Below are 24430 nucleotides of genomic sequence, written 5' to 3'. Positions count from 1 at the left end.
TGCATTGAAGTCAATGAGTGTTGCAAAAATTTTAAATTCGTTGGTGGCAGTGGTATGGCGCTCATGTTCGGAATGACGCAAATATGACAGGGAAGCCAGGAAACCCAGTGATGTACTTTCTGTCCAGCAGGGAGTATATCAGAGGGCGAGGAGTGGTGAAGGCCGTGCGGGGGGCATGTGATCGGCGTGCGTATGACTTCACTGCATATGCATGACTCTGTTGACACACTCTGCCGCAGGGTCACATGAATCTCTTCTGGCATTGCAGTATGATGCGAGCTCTTTACAGAGGTATACAACCGGCCTCATATTCCATGGAGGTGGTAAAAATGGTCAGTGATTGGACAATCATAATTGAAAGTGTGTACCAGGCTTTAGTACTAGAAGTGAGACTTGAAATGGTGCAACTAGTTTTTCTGTGTTTTAAAATGCATTTATCATACAGTACAGTGTCTATAGCAGGTCCACTGGTTGAATCTTTACAGCCCCATTAGCATGATGTGAGGCAAAGGGAAGGGAAAATGCCACATACCAAGAGAACACAAACTTGTAAATGACAGAATTAAAAAAATGTCAGGAATGCCTTTGTCCGATTTTATAACTCCAGCCACTTAGCATTTCAGGTTAAGTGGAAAGACACGGGGCGGAAGAAGACAGGAATTCCAAGTGGGCATAAGTTTTTAGTAAATAAAAAGATTTATATTTAGGAATTAAGCCCTGAAGTTCACTGTGCAATTTTCTGTGGGACTTCTCATTATGACTATGAGTCCATAGGCTGTGCAGATGTTCTTCTACACAATGGCAACTACCGTATATACTCGCAGGTAAGCCTACATTTTTATACCAAAATGTTCCCAGAAAATCGGGGTTGACTGATGTAACAGTATATGTTGTGTCCTACAATGTTACATGTGGTGTTATCAGCACAGGTTCTCTTGAGTTCTGTGTTTAAATATTCCCTTTTACTCTATCATCCTATATGAATTGGTCTTTCATTGGAAATGTATGTGTGCACGTGTGTATATATGCAGTACCTGTTTTTGTGTTTAGTGTATGCTGTTTCTGTCTGCATCTTTCATCCTATCAGTACGTGTTGGACTTCTAGCAAACCATAAGGCTCCTGATACGCAGCAATAACAATCCATAAGCAGTAATAAGAACAAAGTCTTGAGGCTTTAACAATTTGCAGCAAAATAAGATCTTTTTTTTGTCCATACAAAGTCATACCAGCAGGTAAAGTTCCAAACTGGGGATCAGCAAGTAATCAGGCCCGGATTCCCACAAAGGCTGGGATTTGGGTGGCAAGTTGGCCTGGGGCGGTATGTGTGATGCCACACTAACACAATTTCATTGCCAGTCCGTCCCAGTCGCCCTCTTGCAGTAGCACTGCCTCTGCATTTAGTTTGCCACAGCTTAAAGACCTCCACAAGGTGCCTGTATCGCTAATAAGGCTGTGTGGCCAGTTCACCTTTTGACCTCTGGCCAAGTTGTACTTCCTACCAGATAACTTAAAACACTCTGCCTCTAGGTATGAATATTGTATACTACCCCATCTTGTTTCCCCCATCCCTGTAGATTGTAAGTTTGCAAGGGCAGGGCTCTCTCTCATAATGTGGCTGTCATTCATAGCAGTTCAGCCTTAAAAGAAATGCCATCGCTTTCCCTGCTCCAACTAACGCCAAAAGATTAGGTGACCTTGTTAAAGTTTAATAGTGTTTGTGGTCCTGTTCCCATTTGTGTATGAGCGTGCCACTATGGTCTGTGCCTGTGCTGTAGTACGAAGCCTCTCGACCACCAAGGAAAATCCTGTGTGTGAACAGCTTTATGCTACTGCACAGACCCCACCATTGCTTACTGGGACCCTCTTCTTCTTTGTGGCTCTGTTCTCTCATATTTGCAGGAGCGTGCTGTATTGGGCGCCAGTCTGACTCGCAGGCATGGGTCATTATATATCATGGGTTATATATATATATATATATATGTGTATACACACGCGCGCACACACACGCCCACACGAGTGTGTATGTGTAATGTAAACTGCTGCTTTTGCGCTTTCAGAGAGTTATGTATGGGAATACTGTGCTGGTGTTTGTGGAGAATATACCCCAACTACTCTGAACCTGCAGTTGGACCATCACAAAATAGTGAAGTGCCTGAAGCACCATGTACATGACATCATGGTGATTACATGAACTCTGCTCAAATGTCAGAAAAATGGTCAATGAAATGCAAATTATTATGCAGGATTATGCAAATTATTACTATGCAGGAATATGCAAAGTGCGTATGTAGCTTCAAAACTGACCAATCAAATTTCACCTTGGCAGGGTCAATTTTCAAGCTGAATGCAGAATGCAGGATCATGCAAATGCATAATCCTGCATCAACTCGGAATGCATCTCATTGGTATGTACATATATATATATATTATACTGGGAATGGAAGTGGTTAAATAAGAATAATCAGTGACATTTAGGACAATATTTTTTTTTCCCTTTGTGAGTGCTGTCACTACCCCTGGCTGCTACATTATTAGTTAATAGTTAAGCCCACAAAGTAAAATATTCTCTAGTCATACAAATGCATTCCTAGGACAAATGTGTTCCTACATGAAACATAATGAAATGACAAAACAACACCTGTAACACAGAGTGCATACGGTAAAATAATACATCTATATGGTACAGCAGCAAGTAAAGACGCAGGAATGTCACAATTTAATTGTGCAGAACTTCATCTTACCTTGTGTACGTTTGGCTTAATGCAGCGGACAAAGAATGGATTTGATGTGCTCAGTGTTGCCATTAAGGAATGCAGAGAATCCTGGAATAAAGAACAGCTTAATGAATAATCTCAAACTAAACATAGTCGTCCTTTACTATACAGGTTACTAAAACTATCAGCAGCCAACACTGCTTTCCCGATGCTGCCCTCTAGTGGCACAGTATGATAGTGATCAGCAATATACAAGAACCAAGTATAAAACAAAGGTGACCGTGAACCCAAGCAGAACCAATGATCCGAGCTGGCTGCAACAGATGACAATTTATCTGTGGTGTTTTTTCAGTATTTTATATGCCAAAACAATATATTTAAAGAGTTTTACCATTTTTTTTACTTTGCATTCTATTTGCTAAAGATGGCAAAATAATAATATAATGCAAAAAACAATTGTACTGACAGCAGAGCAACAATTGAAAGCACATCATAAATCTGCTTCCCTATAAAGACATAACATTACATGGTTTCTGCAGTAATAATAATCTGCCAGCCCCACACATGCATAAAGGGATTGTAATCCAAGAGTTTCCAGTTGTGAAAATGTACATTTTTAGGCAGTGGGTTGAAACTGAAATACTGTATAAGCAATATCAGTCCAGTCAACTTGCTTCAATCCATAGACTGGGCTCTAGTTTCTGGGCTTGTGCACTGTCTTGGTTACAGTAGTGAGATTGCCGCAGGAAGTATCAGAGGGTTTCTGCTTGTACCGTACAAAATAAAATAACTAGCAGTCTGCTGAGCATGTATCAACCTGTAATGTATTGTACTGGTAGTGGCACCCAGAGAAAGGTAATTAGGATCACTACCATTTACAACCCAAATGGGAAGGCAACTCCCAGTAGTTCTTCAGAATTAAACTAATTATACAATTAAACATGCAGACATCAGATACAGATATTTGGAAAGGCATACTGCGAACGATCTTTGAGCCTTCTATGCTGCACATAGTCAGGGCCGGATTTATGACAAGGCCACAGAGGCCATGGCCTAGGGCGGCAGAAATTAAGCTCTGCTTGGGGCGGCTGAGGGGCAGAAAAGTGTGTGTAGGCAGTCAGGGAGTGTTGACATTGGTTGCCGTCCGCTGCTATTTATTTATGCCCGCCCGCGGCACTCCTGGACGCCAGTTTCAGCCTGCTCTCTCTCCCCCTGATTACTGTCTGCTCCGCTGAGTCACCTCTCCCCCTCCCTCCTCATACACACACTTCGGGCAAAGTCTGTTCCGTCAGCGGCCGCCCTGCATTATAAGTTTGCACAAGCTAGCAGCGGGCGGCCGCGGGCAGGTACCTGGCTAATTCCCCGACTATGTTTACACTCTCCTCCGGCATCGCAAGTGGCAGAGAAGAGCAAAGCAGCCAATCCGCTGCGCTCAGATGCTGAGAGGTGCCCAGGCAACCAATAGCACGGCTCGGGGGGAGTGGCTTGGGCAGCATTATGGTTTTCATTGGCTGGTGGTGGCTAGTAACGGCGGCAAGAGGGAAAGTTTGTTGTTAAAAGCATGATGAAAGATCCCGGCGAGGTGGGCTGAGGAGGGGGGAGACCACCGTGCACAGAGAGGCCAGACTCAGGCACAGCTTATCAGTGGTCATTGCTGGTAAGCAAATAACACTGATTAGGACCCATTGTTCAGTGTCAGGGAGCTGTGTGAGGTTTCACACATTAGGCTGAGACAACTAAACGAACAGCTGCAACGCACAGTACATATCTCACTTGGAAGCTGTGAAGACTTTTATCTCAGCCTGGCTGATTTATTGCCTATTCCTGGTCACTGTCACCTTTCCTCCACTTTTCTTTACACTCTGCCTCTATCTTGTGCTCTCTGTCTCATTTCCTTCCTCTTAATCTCTATTATGTCCTTCTCTTTTTGCTCTTCTTCTTTCCTTCCTCTGTCTCTCCTTTCTCATTTTTTTCTTTGGGGTAGAAAGAAAAATTGAAGCAAAGGCTGGGAAACTGGACGGATATCTTCTTCCACTGTCTTTCGCCCCACCACCTTGTCTCTACCACTCTCTATCCCTCTCTCTCCTCATTCTTTCACTCTCTCACTCTCCCACCCTTTGCTACCATATTTTTCACTATGGTTGTCCCCTCTCTGGTACTTTTCCTAATCCTCCTTTCTCGGGTTCTCTCATCCCTGTCTTCCCCTATATTGCCCTTGACCACATCTTCTCCACTCTTTGGTTCTCCTCTTATCTCTCCTCACTTCTGTCTTACCCGCTTCCTCTCTCTAAATTATTTAGAGCAAACTTATGTGGCTTGCTTGGGGCACATTTGGATACTTTCATGCTAAAGAGGCTTACCTTGTCCTCCATTGCCAGGCCACTCCAGCGCTGAGACCCTCGAAGTGCAGCCCCAGTGCGTCTGCGTAGTACCAAAACCACTCGGACAGCGGCAGAAAAACATGAGCCTGACCATGTTTATGCTACTGCACAGGTGCAGACAGCTCACACATGTAATATAGAATAATGCCATTGATTGTCCTCAGAGGAGATCATAAGCTAATCCTTTCATAGTCTAATGCCCTACCATATTATTATGTATTTATATATCACTGGCATCTCCTGCAGCACATTACAGAGTACATAGCCATGTCACTGACTGTCCTCAGAGGAGCTCACAATCTAATCCTACCATAGTCATAGTGTAATGTCCTACCATATTATTATTATTATTATTATGTATTTATATAGCACTGACATCTTCTGCAGCACATTCCAGAGTACATAGTCATGTCACTGACTGTCCTCAGAGGAGCTCACACTCTAATCCTACCATAGTCATAGTCTAATGCCCTACCATATTATTATGTATTTATATATCACTAACATCTCCTGCAGCACATTACAGAGTACATAGTCATGTCACTGACTGTCCTCAGAGGAGCTCACACTCTAATCCTACCATAGTCATAGCCTAATGTCCTACCATATTATTATTATGTATTTATATAGCACTGACATCTCCTGCAGCACATTACAGAGTGCATAGTCATGTCACTGACTGTCCTCAGAGGAGCTCACACTCTAATCCTACCATAGTCATAGTCTAATGTCCTACTATATTATTATGTATTTATATATCACTGACATCTCCTGCAGCACATTACAGAGTACATAGTCATGTCACTGACTGTCCTCAGAGGAGCTCACAATCTAATCCTACCATAGTCAGTCTAATGTCCTACCATATTATTAGTATGTATTTATATAGCACTGACATCTCCTGCAGCACATTACAGAGTACATAGTCATGTCACTGACTGTCCTCAGAGGAGCTCACAATCTAATCCTACCATAGTCAGTCTAATGTCCTACCATATTATTATTATGTATTTATATAGCACTGACATCTCCTGCAGCACATTACAGAGTACATAGTCATGTCACTGACTGTCCTCAGAGGAGCTCACACTCTAATCCTACCACAGTCATAGTCTAATGTCCTACCATATTATTATGTATTTATATAGCACTGACATCTCCTGCAGCATTTTACAGAGTACATAGTCATGACACTGACTGTCCTCAGAGGAGCTCACAGTCCAATACTTATCGCAGTCTAATGGCTGGTTCACAGGATGCAACTCTCCGTCATATCGATAGGTTGAATCCATTATTTCTGAAACAATCTGCTTCCTATTGATAACTGGATCGATTTTGTGCAGTAATGATCTGAAAATGTATCGCAATATCAATCTGGAGCAGATCAGATGTGTTGGAAATTATCAGTTTCGACCCATCGATCTGATGGAAAGTTGCATTGTATGTACCAGCCATAATGTCCTACCATATTAGCAGATTGACTTGTTTGAGGTGCCATACAATCTGAAGTGGGCTTGCCAGCAGCCATGCAGTTTGAAGCCCACCCTGTTGTCACTCCAAAAGGTTAACTCTTTCCCCCCATGCTCCATCTATCCTCATGCAGAGTGGGAGGACCTGTCTGAAGGCCAGGAGAGATCCAAAGATGCAAGATTACCATCACAGGCCTGGGCAGCAAGTATGGGGTTATAATATTTTGCGTGCATATGTAGGGCGGGGGGAAGGGGGGGGGGGGGGGTTGGGGGGCGGTTATTGACTGTTGGCCTAGGGCACTAAAAGATACAAATCCGGCCCTGCACATAGTACCTAAACTAGCGTCAGCGATAGCGGAAGTAGTAGAGACTGCTCCTTTCCCATCGACACTGACTTGTGGATTCTAGCTAACAGCCCTTCCTCTAGTCTATCAGGCAGCGCTAATAGACTCAGGGCCGGGCCGAGGCATAGGCTGGAGAGGCTCCAGCCTCAGGGCACATTGTAGGAGGGGGCGCAGAATTCATTCAGCTGTCATTCCTAATTGTGTTTTAAGCAGAAAGAAATAAGAAAAGGAAATACATGGAAGTGACTACAAGCCAAATAACTAGAGATTAAGGTGTTGGGGGCCCTGGTTGCCTCTTAGTCTAATAGCAATCAGTGTGTGACAGCTGGGGTGGCAGGGATGGAGGGGCGCACTTTGGTGTCTCAGCCTTGGGTGCTGGAGGACCTTGTCCCGGCTCTGGATAGACTAGACTATTTGTTATTTTAATAGGTTTTCACTCGCATGCAATTGGTCATAACTTTGTATGTTCAACCTATTGATCAATTAAATACGTTTCTTCACACTGGTCAGCTGGCTAAACATCATTATAATTTTAGTGGGTCTAAAGCTGGGCATACATGGTTAGATAGTTCTTCTCAATCGAGCTGCTGATGGCTCGATTGATAAGATCCACCCTGTCCGATCACTGCGGCGGATCGATACCGCGCTTGATCCCCGCGGACGGACAATAGAAAAAACGAAACGCTGATAAGAACCACCCGCGGGGACGAGCGGGAATCGATCCGCGTAGATGAGCAGTGACGCGCCGGCATCGAGCCGCTGGCTCGATACCGGCACATAAACGAACCATGTATGCCCAGCTTGAGTGACATAGATGTCCCAATCATGTTTATTATTTATAGTGGTTATAACATATGTTTAAAGAAGGGTTTCCTTCAGATCCCCCCCACCCCCATTTTTACAAACTTCCCTGTTCAGGTATTAATAATGTCAGAAACACCTAATCTGCATGTTTGTTCAGGGTTTATAGCTTAAAGTATTAGAGGGAGAGGATCCGCAGGACTGCCAGGCAACTGGTATTGCTTTAAAGGAAATAAATATGTCAGTCTCCATATCCATCTCATTACAGTTATCCTTTAAATTTGAATGCAAGTTGAACTTATTTGCACCTCATTGACCATCTGTGCTCACTTCACCAAGAGGAGGCATAAGATAAGGCAGCACACATTTTCTGCCTTGTTCACTGCAGTGATTTAAACCTGAGACCAGGTACCATGTGTAACACACACGGCTTGCTGACACCCACATGGCTTACTGTGTACAGCAATATGAGTAAAGCTGCAAGTACAAGATTTTTGTAACCCAAAGTGATTGTGACAAGCAGTCTGCTTTATCCTGTGGAGGTGAGAGAAGGAGGCTGCCAACCTTGTGGGACAACTGTACAAGTTACATTACCACCAAAGTGGGCCAAAACAATTAAATCAGGCAACAAGTATCTAGCATCACATAAGCTCACAGCTTTACTGATGTATGTGCTTTCAATTATAAATAAAGTTTCTTTTGCAAGCCTTCTGGGAGTGACCCAGGGTTCCCCCTTGCAATGCGCATAACTCACCTTAAACTGTAGGCTGACAGTGGGTTTCCTGTGCTTACTCCCAGACTTTAGTGTGTCTTGATTATTCCGACTTGAAACATGTTCAAACAGATCATATATGAAATCAAGCCTGATTAAAGAAGAACAAACCAGAAACCACAGTGAAATGTTAATGGAGGCACAATTTGATCCTACAGATAAAAACATAAACAGGGGGATTTGAAGGGATCAGAAATATACCTAAACTAATCCTATGCAATTTAAATCCTTCAAAGGTTTCAGCATTAAACAAATATTTTCAGGAGCATCTGACAAATTTGCCTTTGGGTCGCCAAATACCAAGTGCAACATCTATTGTTCATATTGTTATAAGGAAATCACCTTTCTTGGATTTCCAAAGATGCTGCCTGTTGTCAAAACGCAGAACAGAATGTGAAGATGTGAGTGTGAGATATATGCACCTATTTTGTGTAGTTTATGGGTTTGCACACTAATAATGTGTGTGTGAATTCTGTGTGTGTAGGCATGTTGCATCTGTGTGAAGCATGTGTAAGGGAAGGGACTGGTTTATTTTTATTAGGGAAGTTTTCTATTTTTTTATTATTACTTTTTTTTTACACAACCATAGCCTGCTAAGAAAATTGCGGCTTTGGCCCCAACAGGAAAGTAATTTTGGCACCAGAGTTCTACCATAGAATAGCTGAACTCCGGCTTCCACAGTTAGCAATGGTAGCAGAGTTATTTAGCGGTGATGATTTGTTATGGAGTATGACTACCATGTAGCTGAACTCCGCTTAGTGGCAGTAATATGCTGTGGAGTACAGCTAACTCTGTTTAGCAGCAGTACCTGGAGGCTAGAGGTTAGTTAGCAGCAGGGAGACATTAAATAGTGCCGATAGCTATCGGGGAAGCTTAATGTTAGGTGTGGGTGAAGGGGGTTAGTGTTAGGTGTGGGTAGGGGAGGGGAGGCGTAATATGAGAGTTAGTATAGTGTAAGTGATCATAAAATATCAGAAATGTTACAGATATTCTAATGGTAAACGGAGATAGTGGAATAACCGGGCCATGGTCAGGAAGCGACGGCAGGGGAAAGGTGAGAGAAGCTCCACTACTGTGTTGATCAGGACAAAATCGAACACTGCTAGGGACGCACCACTGATCGAGCAAAAATTTCCATCTGCCACAATCAATGGAATAGATACATTATTGGCGAATATTGATTGTTCAGGAATCGTTTGCCTCGTCGATATCCAGCAGATTCAATCAAATGATTAAATCGTCCGGATATTCATAAAAAATATCAACTAGTGTATGACCTGCTTTAAACTATTTTGTACATAGAGTATAATGTAACAGTACATGGCAAGGAAATGAACAGCGCTACTTAAAAACAGATAAGTGCCTACCTGCAAGAGAGTGCAAACCCCACTTGTGGGATAAAATACACACCTAGCATACACATGACCTGTCTACCACTGGAGGATGTTGGTTTACTGTAACAGCTTGCATGCAACTTGTTAAGTACTCGTCCCTCCCACTACGGAGAAGTCATCCTTGATGGGAGGGGACCTAACACTAACTAAATCCTAACCTATGTATATGCATAGCCTGGCCAACCAAGTAAAATTGAAAAGTGCGCAAAAGGTGGATCAGCGCATCACCAGGCTGCCTCTGCGTAATTATCATGTAACACTACCTAAATCGTAACATGTAACAGTAACTACACTAACATCCTTAATGCAGGCTAATCTACAGTAGTTCTTGTGTAACCATATCTACCATCCCATATACCGTATGAGACTGGGTATCTGCCAGCCTTGATATCACATAGAATGCACCTAGTGATTAGCAGATTAATATAAATGAACATTTACATATGGACCAATTCAACATTGGACATTAGCTTAGTAAATACTATGTAAACTATTTAATTACTACTGAAGGTAGACTTAGGTGGATGGAGATCACCTTACCTGCTTTCACGCAGTAGATTAAGAAGGTCATCTCTGAAAGTATCTCGGTTTTTCTCCAAGGTACCTCTGACATCATACAAGACCTTTACAGGAGGACAGAGAACATAACTGAAAAACAGATAACCTTTCCAAAATGTCACTGAGTGAAAATCTGAACTGAAATGTGGATCTGATGGAAATTTATCGAACAACATAATGGTCGATAGAACAGACATAGTAATAGCATAAAAACCTTACCTCTCCTGCATAGTGTTTTACACCAAAGTTGTGGACTGCAACTCTTGGCTTCACATAAAAAGAGTTGTTCTGAAATAAAACAAAATACAGTAAATTAATTATTAACCTAAGTCAGGAATTCATATCTGTTTATGGATTTGTTATGCTCCCTGTAATCAAATGGAAATTTCCCCCTCACTTCCTATTCCCGGGGACACCACAGGAAGTGAGGAAATCTCTAACAGGATCACAAACACAAAGTATCTCTAAAATAGCATTATTAAAAACTGTGTTTTCTTTTTCTTGCTGTCTGCACTCCGACTGGAGCTAATTTCTCTTTTCCTGTTGCCAATAGTGATAGGCGTACTTCCTGCGGTGAGATTCACCAGTCATAAAGTAAACACGCTCAAGCCTGTTCATGAAGTGTTGTGTTCGCCTACGGGCAAATCCCAAAACGAATGCATGTTCATAAATGCAAGTTTGTGCGGGAAAGCTGGTGAGAACAAGCATGTGCACATGACCTAGCATGTTTGTGCAATATCAATTTCTATTGGACATTCTAGCCCAGCTGACTTTATGTGAAAGGTCATGTTGGGCAAACATTATGGGCAAAAAGCTTGCCCCCCCCCCAAAAAAAGAGCCAACAATCACTGTGTGCTACAAGCAAACATTTATTATTAAAGTACTGACAATAGGCTGCGTCTAGTCACATGAGTAAAGGTAAATAATCTTATGGACCAGCAGTGGATACCAAGTCACTACTATGTGATTTGTGCCTGGCATCACTCTTTTGCACAATAATCCAGTAGGTAGAGAGGGTGCACTAATAACCCCAGTAGACATTCACAATGAAGTGCCACCTCCAATCCAAGCAAACCAGTTGACAAAATGGATGGCACATCCACTTCCTAAGCACAAACTTAGGAACACAGGCTTTAAAACTCACATATATATAGATGGGGTAGGCAGCCAATGCAGGGATTTTGACAAGTACAAAACAGGACCTGACAAAGCATTAATGTAAGGCGAAACAAACAGCTGTTGACTTCTCTGCACTGGCAGACTCCCTATCTACCGGTATATGTGAGTTTTAAAATTTATAATGGATGACCAAGTGTTTGGAATAACGTTTTGTACTTTTCAAATGGATGTGCTCTCCACTGAGTTTACCTTCAACTGGTACTACTCTTTTGCATAAGAGATTGATGCAATTATGCCCACATTAAATAGATACAGATATTGAGTGTTTTTAAACACCTCAAGGTCCGTGTTTTTACACTTTTTATTACCCATTTTATTCAGCAGTTTGTAGAATATCTTCACTAACATTAGCTTTCTCAGCTAATACTGGACTAAGTCGTTCATAGATTCTCACAAAGGTGCGATATTTATTTTCTCAAGCTTTTCAATATTCTGTACACTGGAGAGTAAAAACTTCACCGCTTCTATCAAATATAACAAGCACAAGCTTTCTGCAAACTTCTATCTACATTCTTCAGCCTCCTGAAAACAAATAGTAAGAAACAGAATACAGGAACATCTGTGACAGAGGCAACAATACCTACCGCATGTTGGTTATGTAACTTCTCCAATAAGGTGCTGTCAGTAGCTCGAGGGAAGTAGCACTCTTCATTGATTAGTGCTAGCAAACCAAGTTTCTGATGAAAATAAGCAGTATGGAAAGATTTATTATGAATGTCACCTTTGTTTTAGATACATATTTTGGAATGATCAATTAATATAAACATACTATAAACTTTAATATTTTGCTTATTTTAGATGCTGTTTATTATTATTATATATTTTTATTGTATTATTCATAGTACTGCCCAGTGGTTGGTAAGACTAATCAGTTCTAAGGCATGGCCAGTTAGTTGACCACTCTCACTGCCATTTCACTGAGACAATGTACTTATTATGTAGCTGGTTTATTGATGATCAGGGAGCCAGAATAATAAATGTGGCATGCACCTGATACGTGTTCTTAATACACCGATTGGTCATATAATAAAACTGTATTTTATAAGCATCTTAAAGAGGACCTCTGGGCTGGAAAAACTTTGCTCTGTACACAGCCTTGACCCTCGTCTAATTAGATTAAATTTTAAAACTGACATGACTGGCTTCTGCCAGATGGCTGTTGCCACTTGCCAGGCTGTAGTTCAGCTCACCAACTAGCGACAATGGAATGAGCAGATTTTCACTAATTGATTAATGCTGTCATATAAAAACAGAATGTTTTCCCAGCAACATCTGCATGTAAATGGAAGATAACAGGCGAGCAAATGTGTAGCAATGTTTTGATTTACCCTTCTGCATACATGCCCAACGTTTTGGGTTTTTTCCCACATTTATTTCAGCCTGCAGGGATTTTTCACCTTATGCATCAGAGCAATTTTCACCTCCCATTCATTCGCTAATAACTTTATCACTACTTATCACAATTTATTGATCTATTATCTTGTTTTTTCCGCCACTAATTAGGCTTTCTTGGGGTGGTACATTTTGCTAAGGGCCACTTTACTGTAAATGCATTTTAACAGGATTAATAAGAAAAGAATGGAAAAAATTCATTATTTCTCAGTTTTCGGCCAATAATCCACGCTACCATAATTAACCACTTTACCCCCACCTGTACGGATTTCTCCGTCCCTTTTTCCACCCTGTTACCACCAAGGGACGGAGAAATCCGTACCTGACGGCGCTCCCGCCGCTGTCCGCGCTCCCTTGTCTGCGTGCCTCGGCGCTCGTGCACGCTGCCGCCTGCTCGCCCCGGAGATCAATGAACGGGAAAAACCTTTCCCGTTCGTTGATCTAAGCCTCCCGCAATGATCAGCAGCTTCTACGAGAAGCAGCGCGATCATTGTGAAAAAAAAAGTTGCCCAGCCTCCCTAAACTTCCTGCAAGCGTACTTCCTGTACGCTTGCAGGTCGCATAAACAAAAACTCACTGTGGCCATCTTGTGGCCAAATAGTAAAACTACACCCTAAAGCATTTTTCACATACAAATACATTAGCTATACATTAAAAATTAACTCATTACCTCCCACACTCCCCAATTTTTTTTTGTTGCAATTAAAAAAAATACAGAAATAGTTACCGTAGGGACTGAACTTTTTAAATATTTATGTCAAGAGGGTATAACACTGTTACTTTATAAACTATGGGCTTGTAATTAGGGATGGACGCAAAACTGAAAAAAATGCACCTTTATTTCCAAATAAAATATTGGCGCCAAACATTGTGATAGGGACATTTAAACGGTTTTATAACCGGGACAAATGGGCAAATACATTTCATGGGTTTTAATTACAGTAGCATGCATTATTTAAAAACTATAAAAGCCGAAAACTGAAAAATCAGGGCTGTGGAGTCGGAGTCGGAGCAATTTTGGGTGCCTGGAGTCAGAGTCGGGAGAAAATGCACCGACTCCGACTCCTAATGAATTTGTAACTGTAATTAAAATAGAATATGATAAAATGTTCTATTTCTCAGATAATAGTCATTAAAAATAATGTATATATACAGTATATATACAGTAATAGCTGTGTTCAGTCCACAAAAATGAAATAAACCAATCAAAATTAGTTACTTGTGCTGCTTAAATAAAGCAGTCCCCGTATTTTTAAAGTCAGATATACATATCTGATTGTGACTGTACAGTATATATGATGTGTACACAGAAATCTCTTATATATACTAAATAACGTCTATGTTGTAAGAATAAAGCCTGATGTGTAGCCGTGTCACTAAGAGATGGTCAATGAGATGGAAATAATTCTGCATTGATGCTGGTTTATGCAAATGTACGCACTCTCTTTGCTCATGAAATCAAATAATTTAATATGTTGTTAAAATTTGGTTTGGTGACTATGAATTAAAGGGTACCTGAGCCGAATTAAAAGAAAAGCTTTATACATACCTGGGGCTTCCTCCAGCCCCCTTCAGGCCATTCGGTCCCTCGCTGTCCTCCTCTGCCACCTGGATCTTCTGCTATGAGTCCAGGTAATTCAGCCAGTCAGAGCAGTCTGGCTACGTGCTGCTTCCACAGCCAGGAGCGTTCTGCACCTGCACAATAGTGGTGCGCAGGTGTAGTATGCTCCCGGCGGAGTGTGTGCATGCGCACTACACCAGACTGGCTCAAGTACCTGGACTCATAGCAGAAGATCCAGGTGGCGGAGGAGGACAGCGAGGGACTGATTAGCCTGAAGGGGGCTGGAGGAAGCCCCAGGTATGTATAAAACTTTAATTTCATCTGTCTCAGGTTTACTTTGTTACGCAGTAGTACTATACTCTACATATGCACTCCCCACAGAGCTGCTGGGAATCCACTGAGAATGTTGTGCACATTGAACACAGAGGTGTTGTCTATCACCCATAAACCTGGTTCAGATTGTGCATGAAGAATGTGTAATAGAGGAAGAATCTCCTCATTCCCCTGCAGAGTACCTGCACATCATTCTTACATGTACCCACAGTTACATTGCCTAGAGCCGATCCATGTTCCAGATGTGTAATAGAGGAAGAATCTCCTCATTCCCCTGCAGAGTACCTGCACATCACTCTTACATGTACCCACAGTTACATTGCTAGGGCCTGATAGATGTTCTTTGTTCCGGTCTGTACATTTTACAAGTACTCTTACCAAGGACTAGTTTTAGTCTAAAGGGGAAAAAAAATATAGTAGTCTACATATCCTTCTCACTTCAGTTGTCTTGTAAAATTCCTAAGCGTTGGCAGTTAAGAGACGAATTTCACGTTACATACTGTTAATCAACAAAATTGTAATATGCAAATTAGAGGAGTCGGAGTCGAGGAGTCGGAGTCGGAGGAATCCTAAACTGAGGAGTCGGAGTCGGTGGATTTTTGGACTGGCTCCACAGCCCTGTGAAAAATAATACATTTTTTTCCCACATTTTTCCCTATTTTCCCATTAAAACACATTTAGAATAAACTAATTCTTGGCATAATGTCCCACCTAAAGAAAGCCTAATTGGTGGCGAAAAGAACAAGATATAGTTCATTTCGTTGTGATATGTAATGATAAAGTTATAGACAAATGAATGGTAGGAGCGCTGAAAGGTGAAAATTGCTCTGGTGCTCAAGGGGTAAAACCCCCTCAGTGGTGAAGAGTTTTTCAAACCTATGTATTTTATTTACCCGTTTGTCTCGATTATTATGCCATTTAAATTTTGTCCCTATCACAATGTATGGTGCCAATATTTTATTTGGAAATAAAGGTGCATTGTTTCCGTTTTGCGTCCATCACTATTTACAAGCTTATAATTTAAAAAAAGTTTGTAGTATACCCCCTTCAAAAAACATATTTAAAAAGTCCAGACCCTTAGGTAACTATTTATGTCTTTTTTTTTTTAATTGTATTTTTTTTTCATTAAAAATTTGATTTGGGTAATATTTTGGTGTGGGACATAAATAGTTAATTTTTAATGTTGTTATATGTGTAAATTGTAATATAAAAATGTGTAGATGTAGTTTTACTATTTGGCCACAAGATGGCCACCTTCGTTTTTAGTTTCCCTCCTTGTACTTCTCGCTAAGCGGAAGTACAAGGGGGATGCGGAAATCTTTCTGGGCAGAAAGAACTGAAGCCTCACGGGTGAGCGCTTCGGTTTTTCTGCGGGGGAGAGGGATCGGTGATCGGGAACAATGTTCCTTTTCACTGATCCCAGGGCTACCGGGGACAACACGGGGGCACGGCAGGTTAATGTTTCTATTTGAGTCAGCAAGGAGATTTTTTTTTAACCCTTTTCAATGAAAATTGGTTTGTTGTATAATCTGGTATCACAAGAATGAGTTCATTATTTTGTATGATCTCCTAAGAAAAACAAGCATCGATAAACTGTTTAGAATATAAACTTCTAACCAAGACCTATAAGTGTGTGGTGTTCTTGCAATTGATAATAAAATATGCCTAAAACTGTGCAAACGCCTAATGCTGGCCACATATATTTTTTTTTAAATGTCAGTCATTTATATTTGATAGAAGAAATAACAGTTCAGCATCAGTCATATAATGCATGTATTGGCCTCAACTAACAACATTCATGGTTAGGGTAAGAGTGACCCACCGACCTCTTACCGCTTATAAATGCTGTAAGTTGTCAATACATGCACTGGTGCTGTACTATTCTTTCTTCTATCGGATTGCATGCCTTAATGGAGCATGGTCCAAAGGCATATGTGGAAAGTCCTGTATTTATCTAGCATTTAGTGCCAACCACCCTTCTGATTTTTTTTTTTCAAACTCAGCTTCCCTCTGGGTTATAACGCAGATTATAGACTACAATAATAACTGTGACTATGGCAGCACCCAGTGGACAATTTGGATGCTGCAGGCACACAATATAGACAAATTTCTAGAGGTGCCGGAAAATTGTGGTGGCGATATCGGCGGCATGGTAAGTTACTGGGCGTGAGTGTGTACTGTAGGTTTAGATTAGTGTTAGGAGTAGGTAGGGGTAGGTACTGTAAGTATTAGGCTCAGATAGTGGTAGGTTAGAGTATTTAGACTTAGTGGTAGGTTAGTGCTAGAAATAGGCAAAGGAGAGGGGGGTCACTGTTAGGTTAAGATAGCGGCAGAATTAGTGCTAGGAGCAGATAGAGAGGGGTTAGTGTGAGAGGAAGGTGCCCAATAGTGGAATATCAGCAATATTGCCAATATTCTACTAGTGGCTTCAACATGCACCAAAATTTCCCTACTGCCCCTTTTGCATATATTCCCTTACTTATTGTAATTAATTTTTATTTACATTTACATATATTTACTTAACCTCTTCTCTCTTAACATGTTATATGTTTAAGCGTTAGGCATCGGTAGAGGGAGTGTTAAGGGTTAGGCATCGGTAGAGGGAGTGTTAAGGGTTAGGCATAGGTAAAGGGAATGTTAAAGGTTAGGCATCGGTAGAGGGAGTGTTAAGGGTTAGGCATCGGTAGAGGGAATGTTAAGGGTTAGGCATCAGTAGAGGGAGTGTTAAGGGTTAGGCATCGGTAAAGGGAGTGCTAAGGGTTAGGCATTGGTAGAGGGAGTGTTAAGGGTTAGGCATCGGTAGAGGGAGTGTTAAAGGAGAACTGTAGTGAGAGTTATATGGAGGCTGCCATATTTATTTCCTTTTAAGCAATACCAATTGCCTGGCAGCCCTGCTGGTCTATTTGGCCAAAGAAGTGTCTGAATCACACCAGGAACAAGCATGTGGCTAATTTTGTCATATGTGTCAAAATTGTCAGAAACACCTGATCTGCTGCATGCTTGTTCAGGGGCTATGGCTGAAAGTATTAGAGGCAGAGGATTAGCAGGATAGCCAGGCAACTGGTATTGCTTAAATGAAACCAAATATGGCAGCCTCCATATCCCTCTCACTACAGTTCTCCTTAAAGGCTACGCTTCCACTGTAGCGTGCAAAAAATTGCGTAAGATTTTTCTGTTTGGTAAAAATTTGCATGTAAATCTTTAAGCGTTTTATGCGAATTTTCGAACGCATTAGCTAAATAAATATAATCTGCCCAGTAACAGCTTAGTCATGACTGCTGACAACTTCCTGTAACCATGGATCTAATGTGAATTTTCACGCAATTAATGCAAAAATTTGCATTGCTATGCGTTGTCTATGTAAAGCATTGTACGCGAATTGTACATGATGTCCGAAAAAATGAACGCATTCAAAAATTAGCATTGAATGGAAACAGCCCCATTCACTAACATTAGTTGCAAAATCAATGCAAATTTTCTGAGAGAAAAATCTGACACAAAACGTACAAGTGGAAACCTAGCCTAAGGGTTAGGCATCGGCAGAGGGAGTGTTAAGGGTTAGGCATCGGTAGAGGGAGCGTTAAGCATTAGGCATCTGTAGAGGGAGTGTTAAGCGTTAGGCATCGGTAGAGGGAGCGTTAAGCATTAGGCATCAGTAGATGGAGTGTTAAGGATTAGGCATCGGTAGAGGGAGTGTTAAGGGTTAGGCATCGGTAGAGGGAGTGTTAAGGGTTAGGCATTGGTAGAGGGAATGTTAAGGGTTAGGCATCAGTAGAGGGAATGTTAAGCGTTAGGCATCAGTAGAGGGAGTGTTAAGCATTAGGCATCGGTAGAGGGAATGTTAAGCGTTAGGCATCGGTAGAGGGAGTGTTAAGCATTAGGCATCGGTAGAGGGAGTGTTAAGGGTTAGGCATTGGTAGAGGGAGTGTTAAGGGTTAGGCATCGGTAGAGGGAGCGTTAAGCATTAGGCATCTGTAGAGGGAATATTAAGCGTTAGGCATTGGTAGAGGGAGCGTTAAGCATTAGGCATCAGTAGAGGGAGTGTTAAGGATGGGGCATCGGTAGAGGAAATGTTAAGGGTTAGGCATCGGTAGAGGGAGTGTTAACAACAACAACAACAACAAATAACATTTGTAGAGCGCTTTTCTCCCATAGGACTCAAAGCGCATAAGCATGGCTCAGACCATTGTGGTACAGAGGAAGAATTTTATAAGTCCGGAAATGCCAGGCTAAACAGGTGGCTTTTCAGTCTGGATTTGAATAGCTCCAGGGATGGTGCTGTCTTTACTGGGTGTGGCAGGGAGTTCCAAAGAGTAGGGGCAGCATGACAGAAGGCTCTATCTCCAGATTTTTTGAGGTGCACTCTGGGACTGACCAAGTGTTAAGGGTTAGGCATCGGTAAAGGGAGTGCTAAGGGTTAGGCATCGGTAGAGGGAGTGTTAAGGGTTAGGCATCGGTAGAGGGAGTGTTAAAGGAGAACTGTAATGAGAGGTATACGGAGGCTGCCATATTTATTTCCTTTTAAGCAATACCAATTGCCTAGCAGCACTGCTGGTCTATTTGGCCAAAGAAGTGTCTGAATCACACCAGGAACAAGCATGTGGCTAATTTTGTCATATTTGTCAAAATTGTCAGAAACACCTGATCTGCTGCATGCTTGTTCAGGGGCTATGGCTGAAAGTATTAGAGGCAGAGGATTAGCAGGATAGCCAGGCAACTGGTATTGCTTAAATGAAACCAAATATGGCAGCCTCCATATCCCTCTCACTACAGTTCTCCTTTAAGGCTACGTTTCCACTGTAGCGTGCAAAAAATTGCGTAAGATTTTTCTGTTTGGTAAAAATTTGCATGTAAATCTTTAAGCGTTTTTATGCAAATTTTCGAACGCATTAGCTAATGAAACATAATCTGCCTAGTAACAGCTTAGTCATGACCGCTGACAACTTCCTGTAACCATGGATCTAATGTGAATTTTCGTGCAATTAACCTTCCTGGCGGTAACCCCGAACGTAGTTCGGGGTAAGGCGCGCAGGAGGTTTTCTCAGGCCCTGCTCGGCCGATTTTCTTAATTTTTTTTTTGCTGGACGCAGCTGGCACTTTGCTAGCTGCGCCAGCACACCGATCGCCGCCGCCCCGCGCCCGATCGCCGCTATCAGTCGCGGCGCGCGGCCCTCCCCCCCCAGACCCCGTGCGCTGCCTGGCCAATCAGTGCCAGGCAGCGCCGAGGGGTGGATCGGGACTCCCAATGACGTCACGACGTCGCTGACGTCGGTGACGTCATCCCACCCCGTCGCCATGGCGACGGGGGAAGCCCTCCAGGAAATCCCGTTCTTTGAACGGAATTTCCTGATTGGAGATCGCCGAAGGCTATCATGTAGCGAGCCCTGGGCTCGCTACATGATTTAACAAAAAAAAACAACAAAAAAAAAACCTGCTGCGCTGCCTCCTGGCGGAATTTTTCATACCGCCAGGAGGGTTAATGCAAAAATTTGCATTGCTATGCGTTGTCTATGTAAAGCATTGTACGCGAATCGTACGCGATGTCCGAAAAAATGAACGCATTCAAAAATTAGCATTGAATGGAAACAGCCCCATTCACTAACATTAGTTGCAAAATCAATGCAAATTTTCTGAGAGAAAAATCTGACACAAAACGCACAAGTGGAAACCTAGCCTAAGGCTTAGGCATCGGCAGAGGTAGTGTTAAGGGTTAGGCATCGGTAGAGGGAGCGTTAAGCATTAGGCATCTGTAGAGGGAGTGTTAAGCGTTAGGCATCCGTAGAGGGAGCGTTAAGCATTAGGCATCAGTAGATGGAGTGTTAAGGATTAGGCATCGGTAGAGGGAGTGTTAAGGGTTAGGCATTGGTAGAGGGAGTGTTAAGGGTTAGGCATTGGTAGAGGGAATGTTAAGGGTTAGGCATCAGTAGAGGGAATGTTAAGCATTAGGCATCGGTAGAGGGAATGTTAACTGTTAGGCATCGGTAGAGAGAGTGTTAAGGGTTAGGCATTGGTAGAGGGAGTGTTAAGGGTTAGGCATTGGTAGAGGGAATGTTAAGGGTTAGGCATCAGTAGAGGGAATGTTAAGCATTAGGCATCGGTAGAGGGAATGTTAACTGTTAGGCATCGGTAGAGGGAGCGTTAAGCGTTAGGCATCGGTAGAGGGAGTGTTAAGCATTCGGCATCGGGAGAGGGAGTGTTAAGGGTTAGGCATCGGTAGAGGGAGTGTTAAGGGTTAGGCATCGGTAGAGGGAGCGTTAAGCATTAGGCATCTGTAGAGGGAATGTTAAGTGCTAGGCATTGGTATAGGGAGCGTTAAGCATTAGGCATCTGTAGAGGGAGCGTTAAGCATTAGGCATCTGTAGAGGGAGTGTTAAGCATTAGGCATCGGTAGAGGGAGTGTTAAGGGTTAGGCATCGGTAGAGGGAGTGTTAAGGGTTAGGCATCTGTAGAGGGAATGTTAAGCGCTAGGCATTGGTAGAGGGAGCGTTAAGCATTAGGCATCAGTAGAGGGATGTTAAGGATGAGGCATCGGTAGAGGGAGTGTTAAGGGTTAGGCATCGGTAGAGGGAGTGTTAAGGGCTAGGCATTGGTAGAGGGAATGTTAAGGGTTAGGCATCGGTAGAGGAAATGTTAAGCGCTAGGCATTGGTAGAGGGAGCGTTAAGCATTAGGCATCAGTAGAGGGAATGTTAAGGATGAGGCATCGGTAGAGGGAATGTTAAGGGTTAGGCATCGGTAGAGAGAGTGTTAAGCATTAGGCATCGGTAGAGGGAATGTTAAGGGTTAGGCATCGGTAGAGGGAGTGTTAAGCGTTAGGCATCGGTAGAGGGAGCGTTAAGCATTAGGCATCTGTAGAGGGAGTGTTAAGCATTAGGCATCGGTAGAGGGAGTGTTAAGGGTTAGGCATTGTTAGAGGGAATGTTAAGGGTTAGGCATCGGTAGAGGGAATGTTAAGCGTTAGGCATTGGTAGAGGGAGTGTTAAGCATTAGGCATCGGTAGAGGGAATGTTAAGCGCTAGGTATTGGTAGAGGGAGCTTTAAGCATTAGGCATCAGTAGAGGGAGTGTTAAGGATGAGGCATCGGTAGAGGGAATGTTAAGCGTTAGGCATCGGTAGAGGGAGTGTTAAGCATTAGGCATCGGTAGAGGGAATGTTAAGGGTTAGGCATCGGTAGAGGGAGTGTTAAGTGTTAGGCATCGGTAGAGGGAGCGTTAAGCATTAGGCATCTGTAGAGGGAGTGTTAAGCATTAGGCATCGGTAGAGGGAGTGTTAAGGGTTAGGCATTGTTAGAGGGAATGTTAAGGGTTAGGCATTGTTAGAGAGAATGTTAAGGGTTAGGCATCGGTAGAGGGAATGTTAAGCGTTAGGCATTGGTAGAGGGAGTGTTAAGCATTAGGCATCGGTAGAGGGAATGTTAAGCATTAGGCATCTGTAGAGGGAGTGTTAAGCGTTAGGCATCCGTAGAGGGAGCGTTAAGCATTAGGCATCAGTAGATGGAGTGTTAAGGATTAGGCATCGGTAGAGGGAGTGTTAAGGGTTAGGCATTGGTAGAGGGAGTGTTAAGGGTTAGGCATTGGTAGAGGGAGCGTTAAGCATTAGGCATCTGTAGAGGGAGTGTTAAGCGTTAGGCATCCGTAGAGGGAGCGTTAAGCATTAGGCATCAGTAGATGGAGTGTTAAGCGTTAGGCATCCGTAGAGGGAGCGTTAAGCATTAGGCATCAGTAGATGGAGTGTTAAGGATTAGGCATCGGTAGAGGGAGTGTTAAGGGTTAGGCATTGGTAGAGGGAGTGTTAAGGGTTAGGCATTGGTAGAGGGAATGTTAAGGGTTAGGCATCAGTAGAGGGAATGTTAAGCATTAGGCATCGGTAGAGGGAATGTTAACTGTTAGGCATCGGTAGAGAGAGTGTTAAGGGTTAGGCATTGGTAGAGGGAGTGTTAAGGGTTAGGCATTGGTAGAGGGAATGTTAAGGGTTAGGCATCAGTAGAGGGAATGTTAAGCATTAGGCATCGGTAGAGGGAATGTTAACTGTTAGGCATCGGTAGAGGGAGCGTTAAGCGTTAGGCATCGGTAGAGGGAGTGTTAAGCATTCGGCATCGGGAGAGGGAGTGTTAAGGGTTAGGCATCGGTAGAGGGAGTGTTAAGGGTTAGGCATCGGTAGAGGGAGCGTTAAGCATTAGGCATCTGTAGAGGGAATGTTAAGTGCTAGGCATTGGTATAGGGAGCGTTAAGCATTAGGCATCTGTAGAGGGAGCGTTAAGCATTAGGCATCTGTAGAGGGAGTGTTAAGCATTAGGCATCGGTAGAGGGAGTGTTAAGGGTTAGGCATCGGTAGAGGGAGTGTTAAGGGTTAGGCATCTGTAGAGGGAATGTTAAGCGTTAGGCATTGGTAGAGGGAGCGTTAAGCATTAGGCATCAGTAGAGGGATGTTAAGGATGAGGCATCGGTAGAGGGAGTGTTAAGGGTTAGGCATCGGTAGAGGGAGTGTTAAGGGCTAGGCATTGGTAGAGGGAATGTTAAGGGTTAGGCATCGGTAGAGGAAATGTTAAGCGCTAGGCATTGGTAGAGGGAGCGTTAAGCATTAGGCATCAGTAGAGGGAATGTTAAGGATGAGGCATCGGTAGAGGGAATGTTAAGGGTTAGGCATCGGTAGAGAGAGTGTTAAGCATTAGGCATCGGTAGAGGGAATGTTAAGGGTTAGGCATCGGTAGAGGGAGTGTTAAGCGTTAGGCATCGGTAGAGGGAGCGTTAAGCATTAGGCATCTGTAGAGGGAGTGTTAAGCATTAGGCATCGGTAGAGGGAGTGTTAAGGGTTAGGCATTGTTAGAGGGAATGTTAAGGGTTAGGCATCGGTAGAGGGAATGTTAAGCGTTAGGCATTGGTAGAGGGAGTGTTAAGCATTAGGCATCGGTAGAGGGAATGTTAAGCGCTAGGTATTGGTAGAGGGAGCTTTAAGCATTAGGCATCAGTAGAGGGAGTGTTAAGGATGAGGCATCGGTAGAGGGAATGTTAAGCGTTAGGCATCGGTAGAGGGAGTGTTAAGCATTAGGCATCGGTAGAGGGAATGTTAAGGGTTAGGCATCGGTAGAGGGAGTGTTAAGTGTTAGGCATCGGTAGAGGGAGCGTTAAGCATTAGGCATCTGTAGAGGGAGTGTTAAGCATTAGGCATCGGTAGAGGGAGTGTTAAGGGTTAGGCATTGTTAGAGGGAATGTTAAGGGTTAGGCATTGTTAGAGAGAATGTTAAGGGTTAGGCATCGGTAGAGGGAATGTTAAGCGTTAGGCATTGGTAGAGGGAGTGTTAAGCATTAGGCATCGGTAGAGGGAATGTTAAAGGTTAGGCATCGGTAGAGGGAGAGTTAAGCGTTAGGCATCTGTAGAGGGAGCGTTAAGCATTAGGCATCTGTAGAGGGAGTGTTAAGCATTAGGCATCGGTAGAGGGAGTGTTAAAGGGAAGGTTCAGGGACGCTGTGAAAAAAACAAAAATCCAAATTCACTTACCTGGGGCTTCCTCCAGCCCGTGGCAGGCAGGAGG

At 43.0% G+C, this 24430-nt stretch overlaps 1 protein-coding gene across 1 annotated transcript in view; it reads right to left on the bottom strand.

The window, feature by feature from the left end:
* Positions 1-24430, bottom strand: part of MYO10 (myosin X) — a 300888-nt gene that overhangs the window by 88102 nt on the left and 188356 nt on the right. Inside the window, exons 15-19 of the mRNA XM_068236720.1 lie at positions 12198-12290; positions 10654-10722; positions 10417-10499; positions 8465-8573; positions 2743-2823 (exon numbers count right to left, since the gene is read on the bottom strand). Of these exons, the coding sequence (XP_068092821.1) occupies positions 2743-2823; positions 8465-8573; positions 10417-10499; positions 10654-10722; positions 12198-12290 (435 nt within the window). The remainder of the gene's footprint in view (positions 1-2742; positions 2824-8464; positions 8574-10416; positions 10500-10653; positions 10723-12197; positions 12291-24430) is intronic.

Source organism: Hyperolius riggenbachi, chromosome 5, assembly GCF_040937935.1.
Source record: "Hyperolius riggenbachi isolate aHypRig1 chromosome 5, aHypRig1.pri, whole genome shotgun sequence".
NCBI lineage: Eukaryota > Metazoa > Chordata > Amphibia > Anura > Hyperoliidae > Hyperolius > Hyperolius riggenbachi.
This window is presented reverse-complemented; position numbering and strand designations above follow the sequence as displayed.